At 40.6% G+C, this 24,081-nt stretch overlaps 1 protein-coding gene across 3 annotated transcripts; it reads left to right on the top strand.

The window, feature by feature from the left end:
• Positions 1-163: 163 nt before the first annotated feature.
• ZNF471 (zinc finger protein 471) lies at positions 164-15,364 on the top strand. 3 transcript variants are annotated; one of them, XM_036832235.1, is made up of 5 exons: positions 164-205; positions 2,161-2,252; positions 6,185-6,311; positions 8,420-8,515; positions 11,426-15,364. In XM_036832235.1, the coding sequence occupies exons 2-5, from the start codon at positions 2,220-2,222 to the stop codon at positions 13,444-13,446; spliced, it is 2,277 nt and encodes a 758-aa protein (XP_036688130.1). In that variant the 5' UTR covers positions 164-205; positions 2,161-2,219; the 3' UTR covers positions 13,447-15,364. The 3 variants fall into 3 exon arrangements, with proteins under 3 accessions (XP_036688130.1, XP_036688129.1, XP_036688131.1); XM_036832234.1 differs by lacking the exon at positions 164-205 and adding an exon at positions 867-1,659; XM_036832236.1 differs by lacking the exons at positions 164-205; positions 6,185-6,311 and having other exon boundaries at positions 2,184-2,252; positions 11,386-15,364.
• Positions 15,365-24,081: the final 8,717 nt, after the last annotated feature.

The following is a 24,081-nucleotide window of genomic DNA, read 5'->3' as shown; positions in this document are numbered from 1 at the left end:
GCGTAGTCACATACCTGCGCAGGCACTCCCGCTCTGACGCTAAAGTTCCGCCTCCCATTCTCAACAGCCTAAGAACACGCCCCTCTCCGTTAAACCACGCCCCGTCCCACGCCCCTCGAGTCTAACCCCTCCCCTTATTCCGCCCACCTAGGAGATTCGGCGCCTGCGCACTCGGTTCCCGGGCGTCGGCTCCGAAGTCCTTCGGGTGAGTGCGGCTGGCTTCCGGGGGGAGGCCTGTGGGTTGTTTTGGGTGGTCTGGTGTCCAAGCCCGAGGGCGGGGCGGGGCAGGGCAGGCGAGGCCGGCGGCTCGGACCCGGCAGTGAAGCCCCGGCCTGGGCGCCGCTGCGCCGTCGCTCCCGGACCGACTACATTTCCCAGAGGCCCGCGCGGGTGCGCCGAGGCCGCGGCTCGAACCGGGTTCGGGGCTGTGGGGCGGCTGGAGCGGCGTGTGTGTGAGAGACAAGACTGGACTGTGAAAAGTCCAAAGAGAGTGCGAGCGGAGTGTGTTGGTGTGGGTGTGAGAGAAACGGGTGTGCCTGTGTGTAAGAGGTCAGCAGGTGTGGGGCCCCGGGAGAGACTGAGAGGGAGAGATCGTGAGGGCGGGTGTGTGTGCGAGAGAGAGACCTGACTGTGAGTGTGAGAGACCGAGAGCATGTTGGTGTGTGTGAGGGAAACGGCTGTGCCCGAGTGTGAGAGGTCAGCAAGTGTGTGGGGCCCCAGGAGAGGCTGAGAGGGAGAGATCGTGGGGGCGGGGGTGTGTGTGTGAGACCGAGAGCATGTTTGTGTGAGCGTGTGAGACTGGAGTGTGTGTGTCCGGCGTGTGAGGTTGTATGACAGTCCGTGTGTGTCCGAGTGTGACAGAGACCCCGGTGTGTATTGTGTGTGTGTGAGAGAGGTAGCAATTGCAGTGTTTGTGTATCTATGTGTGTGAGAAATCCATGTGTCTCTGAAACAGAGACCATTAAGAATGTGTGTGTGAGAGAGAGAGAGAGAGAGGAAAACTAGTGATGTGTTGGTGTGACACCAAAGTGAGTAGGAGAGAGACTGTGAACCATGGATTGTCACCACAAGGCTTGCACATATAGCTTCTGTGAGGTTGCGGAGAGTGTGGGTGTGAGTGAGACAGAGATGAGGGGCAGTGAGCCATGGGTGTGTGTGAGAGAATAAGATTGGGGGTATATGTGTGATGTGTGTGTATCACCATGTGTGTTTGTACCCATGGCCTCTCTGAGACTGTGATATATGTGACTGCATATGATGTGCCTTCCGTTGGGTGCTTGTGATTGTGTCCTCTGTGTGATCAGGAGGTATGTGAGGTCTTGGGCCAGTGTCTGTGTGTTACCCTGTATGGTTGTAACTGGCCCTGTGTGACTGTGGTGTGTGTGGGGAAACTACTTGGAAGGTTGATAGCTTTGGCTTCTTTGTGTGTGTTGCTTTATGGAATTGTGTGTTGCCAGGATAAGGATCCTGGAGTAGAATTCCCTGCTCCCAGTCCAAGAGCTCCAGTGAGAAGCAAGAGGCGGGGTGACTGGAGCTCCTGCCTGAAGCAGGAGACACCCTCAGTTCTGGGTGACAAAAAGGAGGGGAAACCGAGGGCTTGAAGACAGAGATGAGAGTGAAGGTGGCAGAATTGGGTGCTAAAGGATCCACTGTCCCAGGGTGAGAGGAAAGCAAAGCCCCTGGGGGTTTGGCAGGAGAAGGTGGATCACCCTGGCCTCTGGTGGCATTTAGGAGTCAGATTTTCAAACTGAAGACTGTATCAAAGCATGAAGCAGGGACACAGGAAGGGAAAGAGTCCACCTTTACCTACAAAATATAAAATAGAGGAAGCAGCTATTTCATGGGATCATTTTTAAAATAAAGTGAGAGAAGATAATCTATGCAGAGTACCTAGCACATCTCATTATTTTTATTCATAATAAGACCAAAGAATGGGAAAGCAACTTTTAGAAAAAAGATTAAATTTAGGACCTTGAGCATAAGAGAAACAGAGTTATAAGTTATACCCCTCAACTGCCATCGGTTGCCCATAATCTCCCAGTTATGTGGGCAGTGGAAGCAAAGAAGGCTGGCAGGAAGAAGGAGAAGATAGAGTTTTTAGGCTGGTGATTCTGGGAGTGCAAAGGCCTCATCTTTTCACTCTCCTTTTTCTCCCTCCAGCCTTACCCTTCCAGGACAGTGCTGTTCTCCAAGAGAAAAGCCAGGAAAAGAAGGCGAAAATGACAGTTGAACTAGTGAAAGCCATACCTCAGGTTAGTTATTTCATTTCTCCTTCTTGAAAGGCAGTCTTACTGTTTAGGACTTTGTAAAGCTGCTTTCCTCTTGAAAATTCCCTGATTAACAGTCTTATCTAAGGGCCTGGTTCCCACTTCTCCCAGAGAGCACTGTCCTTAACTCAGACTGCCTAATGGGTAAATAAAACTGAGTGTGATGAGGCATAGAGCCCCCTCTTCTTCCCACTTCATTTTATTTATTTATTTATTAAAATTTATTTATTTAATTTATTTATTTTTGGCTGCATTGGGTCTTCATTGCTGTGCGCAGGCTTTCTCTAGTTGCGGCGAGCAGGGGCTACTCTTTGTTGCAGTGCGTGGGCTTCTCATTGCGGTGGCTTCTCTTGTTGCAGAGCATGGGCTCTAGGTGTGCAGGCTTCAGTAGTTGTGGCACGTGGGTTTAGTAGTTGTGGCTTGCGGGCTCTAGAGCACAGGCTCAGTAGTCGTGGTGCACGGGCTTAGTTGCTCCGTGGCATGTGGGATCTTCCCGGACCAGGGCTCAAACCCGTGTTCCCTGCATTGGCAGGCGGATTCTTAACCATTGCGCCACCAGGGAAGCCCCCCCACTTCATTTTAAATTCAGTGTTGACACTTGTGAAAAGATTTGGTTTCTGTTATATGGAATAAAGGTGTCTCAGTATCAGTGAGTTGGGTTCCAAATTAAATGTGCATCGGATAGCCCTCTCCTGTCCTTAGAATGCATCAGGAATCATCCCTCTAGCTGAATTTTGTCCAAATTTCTGATTATATCCTTAAATTCTTAAACATTTTCCTTTATTTTTTATGTACGAATTCCCAGCCTCATTTGTTCACCTAAAAAATCTTATCCTATTTAATTTTTGCAAATTAAAAAAAATTTTAACTGGTGATATATGTACATAGTACAAAATTCAAGATGTAAAACCTCTCTCTTGCCTCCCAATTCTTCTCTTAAGAGACAGTAACTGCGAATTCCCTGGCGGTCCAGTGGTTAGGACTCAGCGCTTTCACTGCAGGGGCCCGGGTTCCATCCCTGGTCGGGGAACTAAGATCCCGGAAAAAAAAAGAGGAGACAATAACTATTCTCAGCTTCTGTTATTTCATTCAGGGACATTCTGTTTCTATGCATACACAGACACTTTTTTTCCCGTCATAGCTAGTGCTTTGTTTGTGTGTCCTGTGTAGGAGATCTTTATCTACCCCTAGGGCATATAGATATTCTCCTATTTTTCTTCTAAAAGATTTGTTTTACCCTTCACAGTTAAGACTCTGATAAGTTTAGACTTGATTTTTATGATTTTTCTATGAGGGTAAGGCTCAAATTAAACTTTTACATTAAATTGTTACATTAAATGTTTAACCTATCATGATAAGTGAGGCAGAGGTTCATTTTTTTTCCCCAGTTGCCTGTCCAGTTGACCAATTTATTGAATAATTCATCTCTTTCACATTGATTTGGAATGCCACCTTTATCTAACACTAAATTCCTGTATATATTTGATTCTGTTGCTAGACTACATTCAATTTTATTTGTATTTCTTTTTTTTAAAATTAATTAATTAATTTATTTTTGGCTGTGCTGGGTCTTCGTTGCTGCGCGGGGGCCTTCTCTAGTTGCCGCGAGCGGGGGCTACTCTTCCTTGCGGTGCTCGGGCTTCTCATTGCGGTGGCTTCTCTTTGTTGCGGAGCACGGGCTCTAGGCGCGCGGGCTTCAGTAGTTGTGGCTCACGGGCTCTAGAGCGCAGGCTCAGTAGTTGTGGCGCACGGGCTTAGTTGCTTCACGGCGTGTGGGATCTTCCCAGACCAGGGCTTGAACCCGTGTCCCCTGCATTGGCAGGCAGACTCTTAACCACTGCACCACCAGGGAAGTCCCTCTGTGAGTTTTTATTTTCTGATTTTTTTCCTCTTGATTTTGTCTTATGTGCCTCATTATTTTGAGTTAAGTGCTGGACTTTGTATATTTAAAAATCTTAGAGATAATTTAAAGCTTTGATGTCTTCCTTTTGATAGGGTTTACTTTTTTTTTGGCTGCGCTACGTGGCTTGCGGGATCTCAGTTCCTCCACCAGCGATTGAACCCAGGCCATGCAGTGAAAGCCTGGAATCCTAATCATTAGGCAAGCAGGGAAGTCCCTACAGGATTTACTTTTTTAAAATAGATTTTTAAAATTAAACTTTTTTTTAATATTAGAAAATTTGCTGATAGCAGGGAGCATCCATATGCATCACAATCAGCTTCCCCTGTTTCTAACATCTTACATTAGTATGGGACATTTGTTAAAATTAATGAACCAATAGTGATACATTATTATTAAGTAAAGTCCATTCTTTGTTCAGATTTCCTTAGTTTTTACTTAATATCCGTTTTCTGTTCCAGGATCCTACCCAGGATACCACAATACATTTAGTAGTTCTATCTTCTAGGTAGTTCTGTCTCCTTGTCTGTGACAGTTTCTCATACCTTCCTTCTTTTTGATGACCTTGTCAGTTTTGAGAGGTTCTCTGGTATTTTGCAGAACATCTCTCAAACCTGATGTTTTTTTCCTGGTTAGACTGGAGTAATGTGTTTTTAGAAGGAAGATCACAGAGTTCCATTTTCATCATATATCAAGAGTTCATACTATCAACATGACTTATTACTATACCTTGATTACCTGGTTGAGGTAGTATTTGTCAGGTTTCTGCACTGTAAGTTTACTCTTTTTTGTTCCACTTTTCCATACTGTACTCCCCTCTTCTCTGGCAACTACCAGTTTGCTCTCTGTATCTATACAAAGTCTGTTTCTGTTTTGTTTCTTAGATTCCACGTATAAGTGAGATCATACAGTATTTGTCTTTCTTTGTCTGACTTATTTCACTTAGCATAATACCCTCTAGTTCCATCCATGTTGCTGCAAATGACAACACTGAGCATTACAAAGATTTTTATTTTCAGTGGAAATAAATGTGAAGATGAAATGCCCGTAATACTTAAAAAAATTTGTCACAACCCTCACAGATATAGAGAACAAACTAGTGGTTACTGGGGGGAGGGGCAAGATAGGGGTACGGAATTAAGAGATACAAACTACTATGTATAAAATAAATAAGCCACAAGGATATATTGTACAACACAGGGAAATATAGCCAGTATTTTGTAATAACTACAAATGGAGTATAACCTTTAAAAATTGTGAATCACTACGTTGTACACCTGAAACTTATTGTAAATCAACTATACCTCAATTAAAAAAAAAAAGAAAAAAAATTTGTCTCAACCTGATGGTGATGGTAACTGGACATTAAGTCTTTATGAAAGTAAAAATTATAATTATTTCATTTTGATATTGTCTAAGTATATATTGGTTTGTTATACTCAAATTCAGCACACAAGTTGGATGTGTTGTAGTCCTATGCTGGGTGATTTCTCACATTGCTATCCAGGTCACTCTGGTATGGCCTGGCATGCTAATTAATTCTTAATGGTACAGCACAAAAAAATTGCATTCTAAATATATTTTTTTATTACATAAGAAAAAAACCCCAGCCATGTCAGTTCAATGCCTCTTTCCCCTGAAACACTAGGATCCCATAGAGTACCATTTACAAAATATCAACTTAGATATTCTTTTTTTGCTGTTTTTGAAGGTTCAACCACAGGTATACGTCCTTACTTGAAGCCCTTGTTTACTGCCCTGTGGCCACCTGTCCATATTTCCCCATGCTGAGAAATGGATTAGCACCATCATATACAATGCAGTTTAGCATTTTAGGTTAGCATTTTAGTTCAATAAGTACTATTTTAAGTTAGCATTTAATATTATATGTTTAAGTTTTTTTTTTTTTCTCTAAGGGCTATTTCTCACATAAAGTAGGGACAGCTTAACACTTCAACTCGAAGTCATGTGTGGACATGAGCATTGGTTGATCAAGAATGTCTTTGTGTCATTTCAGGACTTGTTGACATTCAAGGATGTAGCAATAGACTTTTCCCAGGAGGAATGGGAATGGCTGAACCCTGCTCAGAGGAGTTTATACAGGAGTATGATGTTGGAGAACTATCAGAGCCTGGTATCAGTGGGTGAGGATTTTTTCCCCTCTCATAGTTCAGAATTACCCTTAGGGACTCTTTACGTTTTTTTTTTGTTTTTTTTTAATTATTGAAACTTTTTTTTTTTTTTTACTGTGTGTAGGTCAGAATTGAATCTGGGAAACAAAGAGGATATTCAGGAACTGATGAAAATTTCAGATTTAATAAGTGAATTTGGTGTGTATCAGATACTTCATGAGTGTGCCCTTTAGTCAGTTGGGAACAGGATGTGATGTGACTCTCACTGGTCTCCTGTGCTGCCTTGTTTCCTCTGTCCTATGGTATTGTTACCACCGTAACAAAGTTCACAAAGAGTATAGCTGGATTGTTAAAAATTCAGACTATTGCTTTAAAATCTGTATATTTTTATTAACTTGCAATAAATGAACTAGCGAGGCACAAACTATGAAAATTGCTTCAGATGTTCTTAGGGAAACTAAAATGGACCCTTCTCAGCCCTGGGGCCCACCATTGGCTGGATTAGCTTTCTGTTGTCTAGAGGCCACCCCCCCCCCTTTTTTCCCTCATTTTCCCCTAGGAGGGTGTTTTATCTTTATTTTTTATTATATTACTATTTTTTTGGCTGTGCTGCATGGCATGAGGGATCCTAGTTCCCCAGCTGGGGATTGAACCCACACCCCCTGCATTGGAAGGGTGGAGTCTTAACCACTGGACCACCAGCAAAGTTCCTAGAGGCCCCCCTTTTTTTTACATTTATTTATTTATTTGTTTGTTTATCTTTGGCGGCATTGGATCTTTGTTGCTGTGCTTGGGCTTTCTCTAGCTGCGGCGAGCGGGGGCTACTCTTCGTTGCGGTGCCTGGTCTTCTCACTGCGGCAGCTTCTCTTGTTGCAGAGCACGGGCTCTAGGCGCGTGGGCTTCAGCCTAGAGGCCCCTTTTAACCTGCTTGTGGTTCACTGAACTTCTTGAAACTAAATATGTCTTTCACCAAATTTGAGAAATTTTTGGCCATTATTTCTTCAACTAATTTTTTCTATTGATTTATTAGATAATTTCTATTGTTGTTTCTTCAAGTTCACTGATTCCTTCCATGTCTTCTTCAATGTCTTGTTAAGCCCATCTAGAGAATTTTTGTATTTCAGATACTGTATTTTTCAATTCTAGACTTTTTACTTGGTTCTTTTTTATAATTTCTGTTTCGCTGCTGAGAAATTACAAGCATATTTTCCTTTACATTCTTGAATATAGATGTTTTAACTGTTTTAAAATCCTAGTCTACTGATTCTGTGTTATCAGTCCTGTGTTATCACAGGTTAGGTCTCCATTAATTGTCTTTTTTTCTGAGTCTGATTCTTTTTTTCTTCCTTTTATGTAGTAATTTTGGATTTTATCCTGGACACTGTAAATAATGCATTGTAGAAACTCTGGATTCTGTTATATTCTTCTGAAGAATATTCTTTTTTTTTTTCTTTAAATCAGGCAGTTAACCTGACTCAAACTCCAAACTATCTCTAGGGGCCCCCTTTTTTTAAAAAAAAGATTTATTATTTATTTATTTTATTTTGGCTGCGTAAGGTCTTAGTTGTGGCACGTGGGATCTTCGTTGAGGTGTGTGGGCTCTTCATTGTGGCGCACAGGCTTCACTCTAGTTGTGGCGTGCGGGTTTTCTCTCTCTAGTTGTGGCACGCAGGCTCCAGGGTATGTGGGCTCTGTAGTTGTGGCATGTGGGTTCCAGAGCGCATGGGCTCTGTAGTTTGTGGCATGCAGCCTCTCTAGTTGAGGCTTACAAGCTCAGTAGTTGTGGCGAGCGGGCTTAGTTGCCCCGCAGCATGTGGGATCTTAGTTCCCTGACCAGGGGTCGAACCCCCTGTCCTCTAGGGGCCCTTTGTATTACCTCACTTAACTGCTGTCTGATGATCCTCCGAAAATGCTGGGCTGAATTTCTGCCCCGGCCCCTTAGAAAATGGTTTAACTTTTATAGAATTGACTGTTGGCAGTCCCACTAAACTATGCCAAAAGCTTTATATAGTCTGTCACCCCTTGATCTATTCATTCCTGTAATGTCATTCCATCAGAATTAAGGAACCAGCTGAAATGCCCAAAACATGGCCAATTTTCATATCAATTTTTGTATGCAGGACTTTGTATCTCTAAGCCATATGTCATCTCCTTATTGGAGCAAGGGAAAGAGCCTTGGGAGATGAAGAGTGAGATGAGAAGAACCCCATTCCCAGGTGAGTGTGGAAGAACCAGATAGGGGAATTCTTTGTAGGTAATGGCTCAGCCATTTTCCAAGGTGATACTTCCTACTTTCTTATGCTCTTAGAAACTTCTCAAGCCTTGAGTCACGCCGCCTTGACTCAAGCCTGGGAGAAAACTGAAACTTGACTACTTAGCATGGGCTCCCCAAATATCTTCTCTTCTACTTGACTCTCTTCTCTCTAATAACTCATTCTGCAAAAATCTTTATCCAGCTCCTTCCCATCCTCTTTTCTTTTGCCATACAGACTTATATAAGCTTCTCTCCTTCTTACATCTTTGCTTAACTCTAAAATTAGATGCTACCTAAAATCATAACATACCCTGCTGCTTAAATCTTTTTTTGCTTTCCTGTTGCAAATAGGAAAAATCCAAACCCCACCAGCCCCTATGTAACCAGCTCCTTCCTACTTCTCCAACCCTATCTTCTATCACTTTTTAGTTTTTTCACTATACTTTAGCCCAGAGTTTTCTAAACTATGCAAGGTATACAGGTATGTTCCAAGTTTGTTACAGGTATGCCAAGATCCTGAGTCTCTAAGCTTGGAAGACCACATGGGGCTAGCAGCAGTCTGAGTTCCAAGTCTGGTTGCCTCTGGATTATAAGCAGTGCCATGTGTCTTACAAATGTCATTATCAATGAGTGCCTGACATGCAGTTGAAAAGCACTGCTCTAGCCCAATGGTCACCTTTTCTGAACTCACCAAGCTCTTTACTGACTCAGGCTTTTGAATTTCCTATTTTCTCTGCCTAGAAGACTCCTCTGTCAGCTCTCTGTCCATGCTTGGCTATCAGGCCAGAGCTCAAAAATCATCTCACTGGAGGCCGTCCCTAACCACATTGTATAGTGAACTTTTCCCTTTTCCAACCCAATTACTCTCTACTAAGCCACTGTTTATTTTCTTTGTAACACTTAGGAGAGCCTATAATTAACTTTTTTTCTGGTGTACATGCTTATTTTCTGCCTCCCCCAATGAACCGAAAGTTCACAAACACAAGGGAATATTGGGATCACACGTGATAATTATGCCTTTATGAAATTCTCTTTTCACTTCTATAACAGTATTTGATCTTTACAGTTGGAGATGATTTGGACCCTAGACTTCCAGGATCCTCCAAATACCCAAATATTAGGAGGGAAATAAGCTGTGCTTAGACACTCTTTATACTTTGGTTATGTAGGAAGCTGCCATCTGCCTTAAATAGGAAAAGAGAAAGAGGAACTTTCCTGATAAGAGGTAATAATTGGCCATGTGAAGAATAGATGGAGGATGAGGGAAAGGGGATAAAGCCTGTAAATCTGCTGGGATGTTGAGTCACAGTATAGATGTAAGTATAATTCAGTGACTAAGATATCTCAGCATCTGTGTTGAGAAAAGCCAAAAAGATAATGGACAACTACGACTCTCCATGCGAGGCTGGAGATGAATGCAGCCTTCACAGACAAGAAAGAATTTGAGGGAGGAGTAGATGATGCTGTCAGGTTTGTTTTTCTCTTTCTAGTATTACTCCCCTCAGCCCATCTATGTAAGAAAAACTGTAGGTGATTGGTTCACTGAACTCTTATGGCCTCAGTTCTAGAATTCTTGAAGCTTGGGTGTTCCTGATACCACAGATGACCTGGGGTAGGAAGCTTGTTAACACCTCAGAGTCTTTCTTAACTTCTCTGGTAGATTTGATCCTTCCCATCTCTGAACTTTTATACCAATTTTACTTTTTTACCACATGGGTTCGCATTTGATATTCCATATTTTCTTCTTCTCAGATTACTTCCTTTGTTGGCCTTGTCTTCCTAATCACTTTCTGTACTTCTCAAGAACAACTGTCTAATCACTCTAGTGTTCCTAATGCTTGACATGTAATAGAAAACTATTTAGGGAGCATTGGATTAGTCCATAATTTGCTCTGGACAGGATGGGAAAGGGAAGCACTTTCTCCTTTGCCCTTTCTTGATATCACCTCTCCCCTAAAGTTTTCTCTTAGTGTCACCTCTTCAATACAAATTTCTTCTTTATAGATTTATCGAGAATTTCTTATATATGCCTGAGTTTCTGTGATGCATGTTAAGTGACTTAGTAGTAGTGTGTAAGGCTCATCTAGTCCTTCCCCAAAGCTTATATTCTAGCTCACAAGGCAAGACAGGTACTTATGTGGCAGGAAATAAGAACGTGATTAATAATAGTGATACCAACCCACATATCACTGTAAGACTAGTTTCTACAAAAAGACACATGGCAAAACCCTATTAAGATGTGACACTTTTCCTACTTTCCACTTTTCCTGGTGAAAGTGAGAAGGTGAATGGGAAAATCCCTTAATATGCAGCCTGAAGTTCAGGGATCTATGAGAAGTGAAGAGAGTTTACTGTATTAAGGCACATGGAAATGGTTCATAGGGACACTATTTTCTGATTATGAAGAGATGACTCTAGGATTTTACCTAAATCCCAAGGGAAGTCACAAAGCACAAGGTATTTGTGATTTCTGGGAATCTACAGAGATTTTTGAGCGGTAGTAGGTATGTGATGATATTGGTTTTTAAACAAAGTTAGCCTAGCTATATATGCAAGTCTCCCAGAAGTGGGAAAGAATAGAGGAAGAGTTTCATTTATAGCCTGTTATGTTCATATAGGCATAACATATTATTACCGTTGCATTACTACTTCAGGACTTTGTTATCCTACATTTAATTTTCTAAATCACCTTTTCCATGTTCCTCTATGAGGTCTCATTCTCTGGGGTCTGCTTGCATATTTGTTCAGTTGACATGCCTGTGTATCATACATTTTGTGGGATTCATTATTTTCAATTCACCTTTTCCGTGTTAAATGTTTCCTTTGTTATAGCCCATGATAAAGGAAACATTTGCTTTTTTGAATCTTTCAGATTGGGAATCTGTATATGAGACACAAGAATTACCTCTGAAGCAGTTTGTGTGTGATGATGTATTAATGGAGAGAATTATAAGCTATGGACTTGAGTGTCCCACTTTTGGAGAAGACTGGAAAGGTGAAGATCTTTTTGAGAGGCAGTTGTTAAGCCAAGAGACATTTATCAGGCAAGAAACAATCACTCATAAAGAAACCCTTACAGTGGAAATAGACCACAAATATAACAAATCTGGGAAATTTGTCCCACTAGACAATATAGAAGAGAATATTTATAATCACAAGTCAGATAAAAAAAGCTTTTCCAAAAATTCCATGGTAATAAAACACAAGAAAGTCTATGCAGGAAAGAAACTTTTTAAATGTAATGAATGTGAGAAGACCTTCACCCAGAGCTCATCCCTTACTGTTCATCAGAGAATTCATACTGGAGAGAAACCGTATGAGTGTAAGGAATGTGGGAAAGCCTTCAACCAGAGTCAACACCTTGCCCAGCACCACAGAATACATACTGGAGAGAAACTGTTTGAATGTAAGGAATGTAGGAAAGCCTTCAGCCAAAATGTTCACCTTATTCAACATCAAAGAATTCATACTGGAGAAAAACCATATAAATGTAAGGAGTGTAGAAAAGCCTTCAGCCAGCCTGCACACCTTGCTCAGCATCAGAGAATTCATACTGGAGAGAAGCCCTATAAATGTAAGGAATGTGGAAAGGCCTTCAGTGATGGCTCATCCTTTGCACGACATCAGAGATGTCACACTGGCAAAAGACCCTATGTATGTATTGAATGTGGGAAAGCCTTTAGGCAGAACACATCCCTTATCCGTCACTGGAGGTATTATCACACTGGGGAGAAACCCTTTGACTGCATCGACTGTGGGAAAGCCTTCAGTGATCACATAGGACTTATTCAGCATAGGAGAATTCATACTGGAGAGAAACCCTACAAATGTAATGTGTGTGGAAAAACCTTCAGCTATGGCTCATCCCTGACTGTCCATCAGAGAATTCACACAGGAGAGAAACCGTATGAATGTGATATCTGTGGGAAAGCCTTTAGCCATCATGCCTCACTCACTCAGCACCAAAGAGTGCATTCTGGAGAGAAGCCTTACGAATGCAGGGAATGTGGGAAAGCCTTTAGGCAGAGCATACACCTTGCTAGTCACCTGAGGATTCATACTGGCGAAAAACCCTATGAATGTAAAGAATGTGGAAAAGCTTTTAGCATCAGTTCACAGCTGGCTACTCATCAGAGAATTCATACTGGAGAGAAACCTTATGAATGTAAGGAATGTGGCAAAGCTTTCAACCAGAGAGCACACCTCGCACAGCATCATAAAATTCATACCGGAGAGAAACCTTATGAATGTACTGAATGTGGGAAAGCCTTCAGCCAGACTACCCGCCTTATTCAACATCAGAGAGTTCACACGGGAGAGAAACCCTATAAATGTACTGAATGTGGGAAGGCCTTTAGTGATAGCTCATCCCGCTCTCAGCATCGGAGACTTCACACTGGCCAAAGGCCCTACGAATGTGTTGACTGTGAGAAGGCATTCAGAACAAAATCGTCGCTCATTTGTCATCAAAGATGTCATACGGGGGAGAAACCTTATGAATGTAGCGTGTGCGGTAAAGCCTTTAGCCATCGGCAATCCCTTACCGTTCATCAGAGAATTCACTCTGGAGAAAAACCGTATCAGTGTAAGGAATGTAGGAAAACCTTCAGCCAGATTGGACACCTTAATCTACATAGAAGAATCCACACTGGAGAGAGATCTTACGAATGTAAGGAATGCAGAAAGGTCTTCAGACAAAATGCGCACCTTACTCATCATCAGAAAATTCATGCTGTAGAGTCATCTCGGGCCCCCAGCTCTTCCTCACCCTCTGTGTCACCAAGTCCTGTCGATATGTCTGCTGAATATTTTTGGAATTCATCCACATCTTTCCATTCTCGTTGCCCTAGTCCAAAACACTGTCATTTCACCTGGACTATTCCAATTGTCTAATAACTGGTCTCCTTGCATCCTCTTTTGTCCCCTTCAAGTTCATTCTTCACACTACTGCCACAGTGGTCTTTTCAAAATGTAAATGTAATTTTATGACTCTCTTAAAACCCTTGCTATGAAATTTTGAACTACTTGATGCATACAAAGTGCTCAGCACAGTGCCTGATCCAGACTAAGTGCTCCATAATATTAGCTCAGTATCCTTCAGAGTCTGCTTGAAAGTTATTTTTAAACAATGAACTCTGGAAGGCAGTATATGTACTTGGAGATCATAACAATTTTGGAAGTGAAACAATGTGGATGATGAGGATTAGCATGAGTAGTATGTTTAAAGCTTGAGATCACCACAAAATAAGGCTGTGTTCCTTTGTTGGTGAGGAAATTCAGTGTGACCTGATACATAGAATATGTTTTAGGAAATGTCTAGAACTCTGGATAAGACTGGAACAAAAGAACTAGAATTTACTGGGAAGAATGTAAGACTATATTTTTTCAAGGCAGAAAGTAAGAATTCCTAATATTTAAAATGGAAGAAACAGAGAACTTGAATAGTGTAGCCCTCTTCTAAGACACCTGGGTTAACAGGTTAATTCTAAACCTTCAAGGAATCATAATTAAGCTGTTCTAGAGTGTAGAAAAAATAATTGAAATGGATTATTTTGCAGTATTTGGAATACTTCTTTCATGAGGCTAATTCAACCCTAATATCAAACCCAGAAGAAAAAAAATTATAGATGAATTTACTCATGGTTTTATATATAGGAAGGAAATTATTAACCTCTGTTAAGGAGAATAGAGGTTCTGAATAAATGGAGATCTGTGTTTCTAGATGGAAGTTTCAATATTGTGAACATGTTTGTACAGTCAATTCCGGTCACAATCCCTATAGGGTATCTTTACATTGACAGTTTTGTTTTGAAAATCATGTCGAATGGTAAATAGGAAAGCATCACAAGGAAATTTTTGAAAAAGATCGTATACCCATGAATTTAGTTTATTGCAAAAGTAATTATTTTTGATGTGTCAGGGGGAGAGATGGATTACTTAAATGATGCTTGACAGTTATCCAACTGGAAATAAGGTCAGATCCACATTTCACCCCTTACAGAGAAGTTCATTCAATATGATTAAAGATGTAATAGGAAACAATATTAAGATTCTAGAAGAGAATGTAGAATATTTCTATCCCTTTGAGTTCAGGAAGGCTTTGGTAAGCAGGACACAGAGTCCAGAAGTCATGAAAAGAGACAGAGTGATAGGACCATGTAAAAAATTTAAACTTTTCCACGGTATAAGACACTGTATTCAAAGTTAAAAGGCACATGACAGACTGAGATATATTTTAACCATATATTACGAAGCATATAGCCCTTAAAAAAGGGCTGTTGGAAAGTAGCAAGGATAAGGTAAGATACACAGTCTGACAAAGTCTGATAAGATGAGATACACAGTATAACAGCAACTCTTAAATGAAGAAATTAAAACAGTTAAATAAAGGAGGATCTCAATTGCACTAATGATCAGATAAATGGAAATTTTAAAAGTCCTCACCACCAACATAAACCAGGACACATTTTATGGATAATATCCAGTACTGTTGCAGATGTGAGAAACCATATTATTATATTACATTGGGGGGGTAAATAGGTGGAAAGCCATTTTAGAAGGCAATATGGTGTGACCTGTCAGTATTTAAAATGTAATTAATCACTGCTGCAATTCTACATCTAGGAATTTATCTTCTCGAAAAGCACAGGTGCAGAAATATAGATGCATAAGCACATTCAGTACAGAATTTTGAAAAACTTGGAACGGTTTAAATGTCCAGCAGTAGTAAATTGGTTACTTAATTGTGGAAAATCACTTCAGTAGATTATTAAGCAGTCACTGGAAAGGATGAGGTGGATCTCTATGCTCACAAAACAATGCTTTGTAGTTTATTGAGAATGTAATTTTCATAACTATGTAATATGATGGCATAGTTATAAGCACATAAACTTTTTAAAGTTAAAATTATGAAATGTGTTGTTTTTGTCTACAATACAAATAGAAACCATCCATACACAAATACAGACTCCTTCCCCCAGCTGTGTTGGTTGGGCTGTTCTGATGTCATTCACTGAGGTTTTGTTTGTGTTGCCAGCTGTACACAGTTCACTTTAATCCAATCATATACTCTCTCTTTGGGACTCAGGAGGAAGCTGAAAATGAGTCATCCTTTGGCCACAATTTTAAGATGGCTCCTGAGTTCCTGCTGCTCTGCTTGCTAGAGCTGACCTGTTTCATGTTCTTTCTAGGTTGTTTCCCACCAGCATTTTGTTTTCATTTTATTTATTTATTTATTTATTTATTTATTTATTTATGTATTTATTTAGTTATTTATGTATTTAATTTATTTTTGGCTGTGTTGGGTCTTTGTTGCTGTGCACGGGCTTTCTCTAGTTGCAGCGAGCGGGGGCTAGTCTTTGTTGTGGTGCGCTGGCTTCTCGTTGAGGTGGCTTCTCTTGTTGCAGAGCAAAGGCTCTAGGCACAAGGGCTTCAGTAGTGGCAGCGCATGGGCTCAGTAGTTGTGGTGCATGGACTCTAGGGCATGCGGGCTTCAGTAGTTGTGGTGCATGGGCTCAGTAGTTGTGGCTCGCGGGCTGTAGAGTGCAGGCTCAGTAGTTGTAGCACATGGGCTTAGTTGCTCCACGGCATGTGGGATCTCCCCAGACCAAGGATCAAACCCATGTCCCCTGCATTGGCAGGCGGATTCTTAACCACTGTGCCACCAGGGAAGTCCCTTGTTTTAATTTTAAACTTAGATTAAGTTCTTTTGCTGTCAACCAAGGAAACCTACCAATATAGAAATTGGTAGCCTTGAGTGGGTTTTAGGCAAAAGATCCTTAGAAAATGTGGAATTATTATTAAAGTAAGGTTATTGGATGAAATTGAGTAAAGCAGTGTAAGGCTCCTAATCATATTTTGTGCCATGGAAGTAATATGCCTTCATAGCAACTGTAAAACAGCTAATCAGCTGCGGTCTAGATGGCTTTTGCTTTGGACGAATTCAAAGAGGACAAGAAGTGCCAGTCCAAGAAATATGTATGATGCTTGTTCACAGTGGAACTGAATAGTATAAAGCAAGAAGAAAAAAGGGCTTATTTCTTAAAATTTTTGCTTTAAGGCATGGAGTAGAACACAAGCCATTTCTGTAACATAGTTGAAAGACTTGCTTGTAGCTATCAGGCTGTGCTTGCTAAATATCAAAGAATGAGCTACAGTGCCAGGTTAATTCACAATTTTGGCAGGTCTCTTAAGTAGAATGTTTGATATTAATTAGGAACAGTTGGTATCCTGGTTATTGGAATGAGGACTTGTGGGAGAATTTTGAGATTTTGAAACTCTAAGCCGCTAAGAAACCTTAAAACAAAAAACATACCAACTAATTCACATTTGCCTGAGATAGCCATAGATGAAGGTTAACCAGTTTCCCTTTTAGCTTACCAATATTATGGCTTCACTGATTTAAAAACAAGAAAGGAAGAAGGGGGGGAGGAAGGAAGGGAAGAAAGAAAAGACAGAAAGAGAGGTCTGATTCTGAAGTGGTCTAGAGGTTGATATAAGAAAAGAGATTAGGAAATGGATGAAGGACTCCCCAAAGTATTTATCAACATTCATATCAGAACCTAGAAAATGGCCTCAGGAATGGGTTTTAATAGTGCTTGGCCTCAGAAGTTGGAATAAAATTTTGAGCTGGGTTGAATTTATTTATAGGTATACACATCAGGAATTACATATTCAATGTGCTAATTTGTGCAGCTTATTGCTTTTCCAATAGTTTTCTGGGTAGACAAATGCAATCTATTAAGTCCTAACTCATGACTAAATGACATTGAACGACCAGAAGTGATCTTGCCTGATACACAGGAAGGACCTGGAAAAACTTGGGGATGCTGAATTTGCTTTCTTATTACTGAGTTTCTCTCTTACTCTATCATTAGGCTCCGTGAGACAGGGCCAAATGCCTTTCCTTGAATCCGTGCCATGGGGAAAGCATCACTATATGTAGAAAGTGCTTTATGGCCATTCCTTTTTTTTTTTTAAGTATTTTTTTAAAAATTTATTTTATTTATTTATTTTTGGCTGCGTTGGGTCTTCGTTGCTGCGCGTGGGCTTTCTCTAGTTGTGGTGAGCGGGGCCTACTCTTTGTTGTGGTGCATGGGCTCCTCGTTGCAGTGGCTTCTCTTGTTGCGGAGCACAGGCTCTAGGCACACGGGCTTTAGTAGTTGTGGCTTGTGGGCTGTAGAGCGCAGGCTCAGTAGTTGTGCCGCACAGGCTTAGTTGCTCCGTGGCATGTGGTATCTTCCCGGACCAGGGCTCGAACCCATGTCCCCTGCATTGGCAGGTGGATTCTTAACCACTGCACCACCAGGGAAGCCCTATGGCCATTCTTAAGATGCTGGGCTTACTGGGGTGGGGGCTGCTTCTGACTTCCCGTAAATGAAGGAGCCCAGGAAAGCTGAGCTCCAGATAGCAGCAACTTGCCAGGTGCAAGAAGTCAATTCAGGGGCGATCATTTTAAAATCTACAAATAACAAATGCTGGAGAGGGTGTGGAGAGAAAGGACTCTACACTGTTGGTGGGAATGTAAACTGGTGCAGCCACTAAGGAGAACAGTATGGAGGTTCCTCAAAAAACTAAAAATAGAGTTACCATATGATCCAGCAACCCACTCCTGAGCACATATCCAGAAAAAATTATAATTCAAAACGATACATGCACCCCAATGTTCATAGCAGCACTACTGACAATAGCCAAGACATGGAAGCAACCTAAATGTCCATCAACAGAGGAAAGAAGACGTGGTACTATATACAATGCAATATTACTCAGCCATAAAAAAGAAATGAAATAATGCTATTTGCAGCAACATGGATGGACCTAGAGATTGTCATAGTGAGTGAAGTAAGGTCAGACAGAGAAAGACAAATATCATATGATATCACTTATATGTGGAATCTAAAAAAGGGGTACAAATGAAGTTATCTACAAAACAGAAATAGAGTTACAGATGTAGAAAACAAACTTATGGTTACCGGGGGAAAGGGGGATAAATTGGGAGACTGGGATTGACATATACACACTACTATATATAAAACAGATAATTAATAAGGACGTACTGTATAGCACAGGGAACTCTACTCGATACTCTGTAATGACCTATATGGGAAAAGAATCTAAAAAAGAGGGGATATACGTAAATGTATAACTGACTCACTTTGCTGTATAGCAGAAATGAACACAACATTGTAAAGCAACTATACTACAATTAAAAAAAAATTTTTTTTTAAAGTTCGTACAGTAAAACGCACTCATTTTGGGTGTAGAATTCTAACTTTGACAAACTCATACAGGCATGTAACCTCTACAACCAAGATATAGAGGACCCGAGAGTTCCCTTACGTCTTTTGTAGTCAGTCTTCTCCTCCTGCCCCCAGCCTCTGGCTACCACTGCTTTGTTTCCTGTCTTATATAACATTATAGGGTGTCACATAAGTGGAATCACACAGCATGTAGCCCTTAGAATTTTTGATGATGACTGTAGTAATAGCATTATGCCTGGCTGTTGTTTGTGAGGTCATTCACTGAGCCAACAATGTTCTCAGCTCCTGTGATAAAGAAAGCTCTGGAGGCAGGTGAATCAAGATAGCAGGATAGAAGAGAATAGAAGGACGTGGAGCTCACCTCCTCCCACAAATACATCAAAAGTACATCTCCACGTGGAACAGTTCTCATAGCATAACTTACTGAATGCTGGCAGAAGAACTCAGACACCAGAAGTGCAGGAAATATCACCACGTAGCAGGGTAGGACGAAAGAAAGAAAGAAAAAAAAAAAAAACCGGAAGAAGCAGGACAGGACCTGTGCCCCTAGGAGGGAGCTGTGAAAGAGGAAAGGTTCCTGCACCCTGTGAAGTCCCTTCAAAGCCCTTTCAGCTGGGACAGAAAGGGAGCCTCAGAAGCTCGGAGGAGAGCACAGCAGCTGGTTGGCAGCAGGCAGAACAGAGAGAGAATGACACAGAGGGTCTGTGCTACCAAGCTGCACTTCCCAGCCCAAGAGGCGTGCAACCAGGGGTGTATGGGGAAGAAGCCCAAGCCCACCACAGGGGCGAAGCACCACTGTTAAGGGGCATGTGAAGGGGGGGCGCCATAGCACCCTCACTCTTGGTGTGCTCACAGCAGGTGCACGGCCATTGAAACCCCACTGTAACGCATGAAGGGCTCAGTTATGCATCTGTGGTCAGCTGTGGGTTGGATGGGGCTGGCTGGTCCAGAAGGGCTCAGCTGACTCACATCTTGCCTGGGTGTGCTCTCATGGACAGAGCAGGGATTTATGAGAGTGGGGACACACAGACACAGCTTCAAGTTTGTTTCTAATCCCACCGGCCAAAGCAGGCCCCATGGCCAAGCCAGGGGTAGCCTAGGAAGGGCCTACCCAATGGTGTGGCTACAGGGAAGAGTGAAACATGGTAATCACTAATGCAATCCACCTGCTGTTTCGGTGGAATACAAGTTCCAATCACACAGCATGACCTCTACAAAATTATTTTATGGGACTTCCCTGGTGGTGCAGTGGTTAAGAATCCGCCTGCCAGTGCAGGGGACACGGGTTCAAGCCCTGGTCTGGGAGGATTCCACATGCCATGGAGCAACTAAGCCCGTGTGCCACAACTACTGAGCCTGCCCTCTAGAGCCCAGGAGCCACAACTACTGAGCCCACGTGCCACAACTACTGAGCCCACGTGCCACAACTACTGAAGCCTGCGCACCTAGAGCCCGTGCTCCGAAACGAGAAGCCACGGCAGTGAGAAGCCTGCGCACCACAATGAAGAGTAGCCCCCACTCACTGCAACTAGAGAAAGCCCAAACGCAGCAACGAAGACCCAACACAGCCAAAAATAATTAATTAATTAATTAATTAATTAATTAATTATTTTATGTAATCCATATGGTCCCCAATTTATAAAGTAAAAGAAAAATAAGAATCTTACCCCATCCTCCCCCTCCCCCACAGCCAGCAAGTTCCTCTCCCTGGAGGCAACCACCCTGAACAGTTTCCTGGTATCTTTCCAGAACATTCTATGCATATAAAAGCAAATATTTATGTGGATTTTTTATATACATAAATATTCCAAAAAGTTGTATAGTACACCTTTCTACACAAATGGTAGCATGTGGAACAGTTTTCCATCTTGCTTTTATCCATTGTCATCTGAGACCCCTTGTGTCCTTAGACAAGGGGGATGGATGTTATCATTTCACAAAGTTTGGGCATAAGATTTATTAAAAGAATTCCTTATGATTGTTTTGATCTCACTGTGATTTGTTCGGCTCCAGAAAAATCGCTGAAAAATATTTTTCAGTTATGAATGAAGAATGCTTTTCGTCCGAGTGTGACCAATGAATTGTCCTGTGTTGTAGGGCAGCATAGGACCCCTCTGCATAAAAAAGAACTTTCACGTTTTAAAAAAAATTTTTGTTATGAGATTTTCAATTACACAGAAAGGTATAAAATACAATAAATGCCCATATTCAATACCTTTAAAAATAATTTTGGTAACATAAAAATATAATACCTAAAAATTTTTAAATAATGAAATTTACCATATTTTATAACATATATTTGCTTTTAAAAGGGGAAATCGACAGTAACACAATAATAGTAGGGGACTTTAATACCCCACTTACACCAATGGACAGATCATCCAAACAGAAAATAAATAAGGAAACTCAAGCTTTAAATGACACAATAGACTAGATAGATTTAATTGATATTTATAGAACATTCCAACTAAGAGTGTCAGAACACACTTTCTTCTCAAGTGCACATGGAACATTCTCCAGGATAGATCACATCTTGGGTCACAAATCAAGCCTTGGAAAATTTAAGAAAATTGAAATCGTATCAAGCATCTTTTCTGACCACAATGGTATGAGATTGGAATTCAATTACGGAAAAAGACTGTAAAAAACACAAATACATGGAGGCTAAACAGTGCGCTACTAAACAACCAAGAGATCACTGAAGAAATCAAAGAAGAAATAAAAAAATACATAGAAACAAATGACAATGAAAACATGACGACCCAAAACCTATGGGATGCAGCAAAAGCAGTTCTAAGAAGGAAGTTTATAGCAATTCAATCTCACCTCAAGAAACAAGAAAAATCTCAAATAAACAATCTAACCCTACACCTAAAGCAACTAGAGAAAGAAGAACAAAGAAAACCCAAAGTCAGTAGAAGGAAAGAAATAAAGATCAGAGCAGAAATAAATAGAAATGAAGAAAACAATAGCAAAATCAATGAAACTAAAAGCTGGTTCTTTGAGAAGATAAACAAAATTGATAAATCCTTAGCTAGACTCATCAAGAAAAAAAGGGAGAGGACGCAAATCAATAAAATTAGAAATGAAAAGGGAGAAATCACAACTGACACTGCAGAAATACAAAGGATTATAAGAGACTACTACAAACAACTATATGCCAATAAAATGGACAACTACGAAGGAATGGACACATTCTTGGAAAGGTACAATTTTCCAAGACTGAACCAGGAAGAATTAGAAAATATAAACAGGCCTATCACAAGTAATGAAATTGAAACTGTAATTAAAAACCTTCCAGCAAACAAAAATCCAGGAGCAGATGGCTTCACAGGCGAATTCTCAAACATCTAGAGAACAGTTAACACCAATCCTTCTCAAACTCTTCCAAAAATTGCAGAGGGAGGAACACTCCCGAGTTCATTCTATGAAGCCAACATCACCCTGATACCAAAATCAAAAAAGATATCACAAAAAAGAAAATTATAGACCAATATCACTGATGAACATAGATGCAAAAATCCTGAACAAAATACTAGCAAACAGAATCCAACAACATATTAAAAGGATCATACACCATGATCAAGTGGAATTTATCCCAGGGATGCAAGGATTCTTCAATATATGCAAATCAATCAATGTGATACAGAACATTAAAAAATTGAGGAATAAAACCCATTATGTTCATCTCAATAGATGCAGAAAAAGCTTTTGACAAAATTCAACACCTATTTATGATAAAAACTCTCCAGAAAATGGGCATAGAGGGAACCTACCTCAACATAATTAAGGCCATATATGACAAACCCACAGCAAGCATCATACTCAATGGTGAAAAACTGAAAGCATTTCCACTAAGATCAGGAACAAGACAAGGATGCCCATTCTCGCCACTCTTATTCAACATAGTTTCGGAAGTCCTAGCCACAGCAATCAGAGAAGAAAAAAGAAGTAAAAAAATACAAATTGGAAAAGAAGAAGTAAAACTGTCACTGTTTGCAGATGACATGATACTATACATAGAAAATCCTAAAGATGCCACCAGAAAACTACTAGAACTAATCAATGAATTTAGTAAGGTTGCAGGATACAAAATTAATGCACAGAAATCTCTGGTATTCCTATACCCCAACAACAAAAAATCAGAAAGTGAAATTAAGGAAACACTCCCATTTACCATTGCAACAAAAAGAATGAAATACCTAGGAATAAACCTGCCTAAGGAGGCGAAAGACTTGTATTCAGAAAACTATAAAACACTGATGAAAGAAATCAAAGATGACATAAACAGATGGAAAAATATACCATGTTCTTGGATTGGAAGAATCAATATTGTGAAAATGACTATATGACCCAAAGCAATCTACAGATTCAATGCAATCCCTATCAAACTACCAATGGCATTCTTCACAGAATTAGAACAAAAAATTTTACAATCTGTATGGAAACACAAAAAACCCCGAATAGCCAAAGCAATCTTGAGAAAGAAAAACGGAGCTGAAGGAATCAGGTTCCCCAACTTCAAACTATACCACAAAGCTACAGTAATCAAGACAGTATGGTACTGGCACAAAAACAGAAATATAGATCAATGGTACAGGATAGAAAGCTCAGAGATAAACCCACATACATATAGTCACCTAATTTATGACAAGGGAGGCAAGAACATACAATGGAGGAAAGACAGCCTCTTCAATAAGTGGTGCTGGGAAAACTGGACAGCTACATGTAAAAGAATGAAATTAGAACACTACTTAACACCATACACAAAAATAAACTCCAAGTGGATTAAAGACCTAAATGTAAGACCAGACACTATAAAACTCTTAGAGGAAAACATAGGAAAAACACTGTTTGACATAAACCACCGCAAGATCTTTTTTGACCCACCTCCGGGAGTAATGAATATAAAAACAAAAATAAACAAATGGGACCTAATTAAACTTCAAAGCTCTTGCACAGCAAAGGAAACCATAAACAAGACACAAAGACAACCCTCAGAATGGGAGAAAATATTTGCAAGTGAAACAATGGACAAAGGATTAATCTCCAAAATATAAAAACAGCTCACGGAGCTCAATATCAAAAAAAACAAAACAAAACCAACCCAATTAACAAATGGGCAGAAGACCTAAATAGACATTTCACCAAGGAAGACATACAGATGGCTAAGAGGCACATGCAAAGATGCTCAACATCACTAATTATTAGAGAAATGCAAATCAAAACTACAATGAGGTATCACCTCACGCCAGTCAGAATGGCCATT

This window comes from Balaenoptera musculus, chromosome 19 (genome assembly GCF_009873245.2).
Source record: "Balaenoptera musculus isolate JJ_BM4_2016_0621 chromosome 19, mBalMus1.pri.v3, whole genome shotgun sequence".
NCBI classification, from domain to species: Eukaryota; Metazoa; Chordata; class Mammalia; order Artiodactyla; family Balaenopteridae; genus Balaenoptera; species Balaenoptera musculus.
The sequence above is the reverse complement of the archived record's forward strand: the minus strand, read 5'-3'. Positions and strand labels throughout refer to the sequence as shown.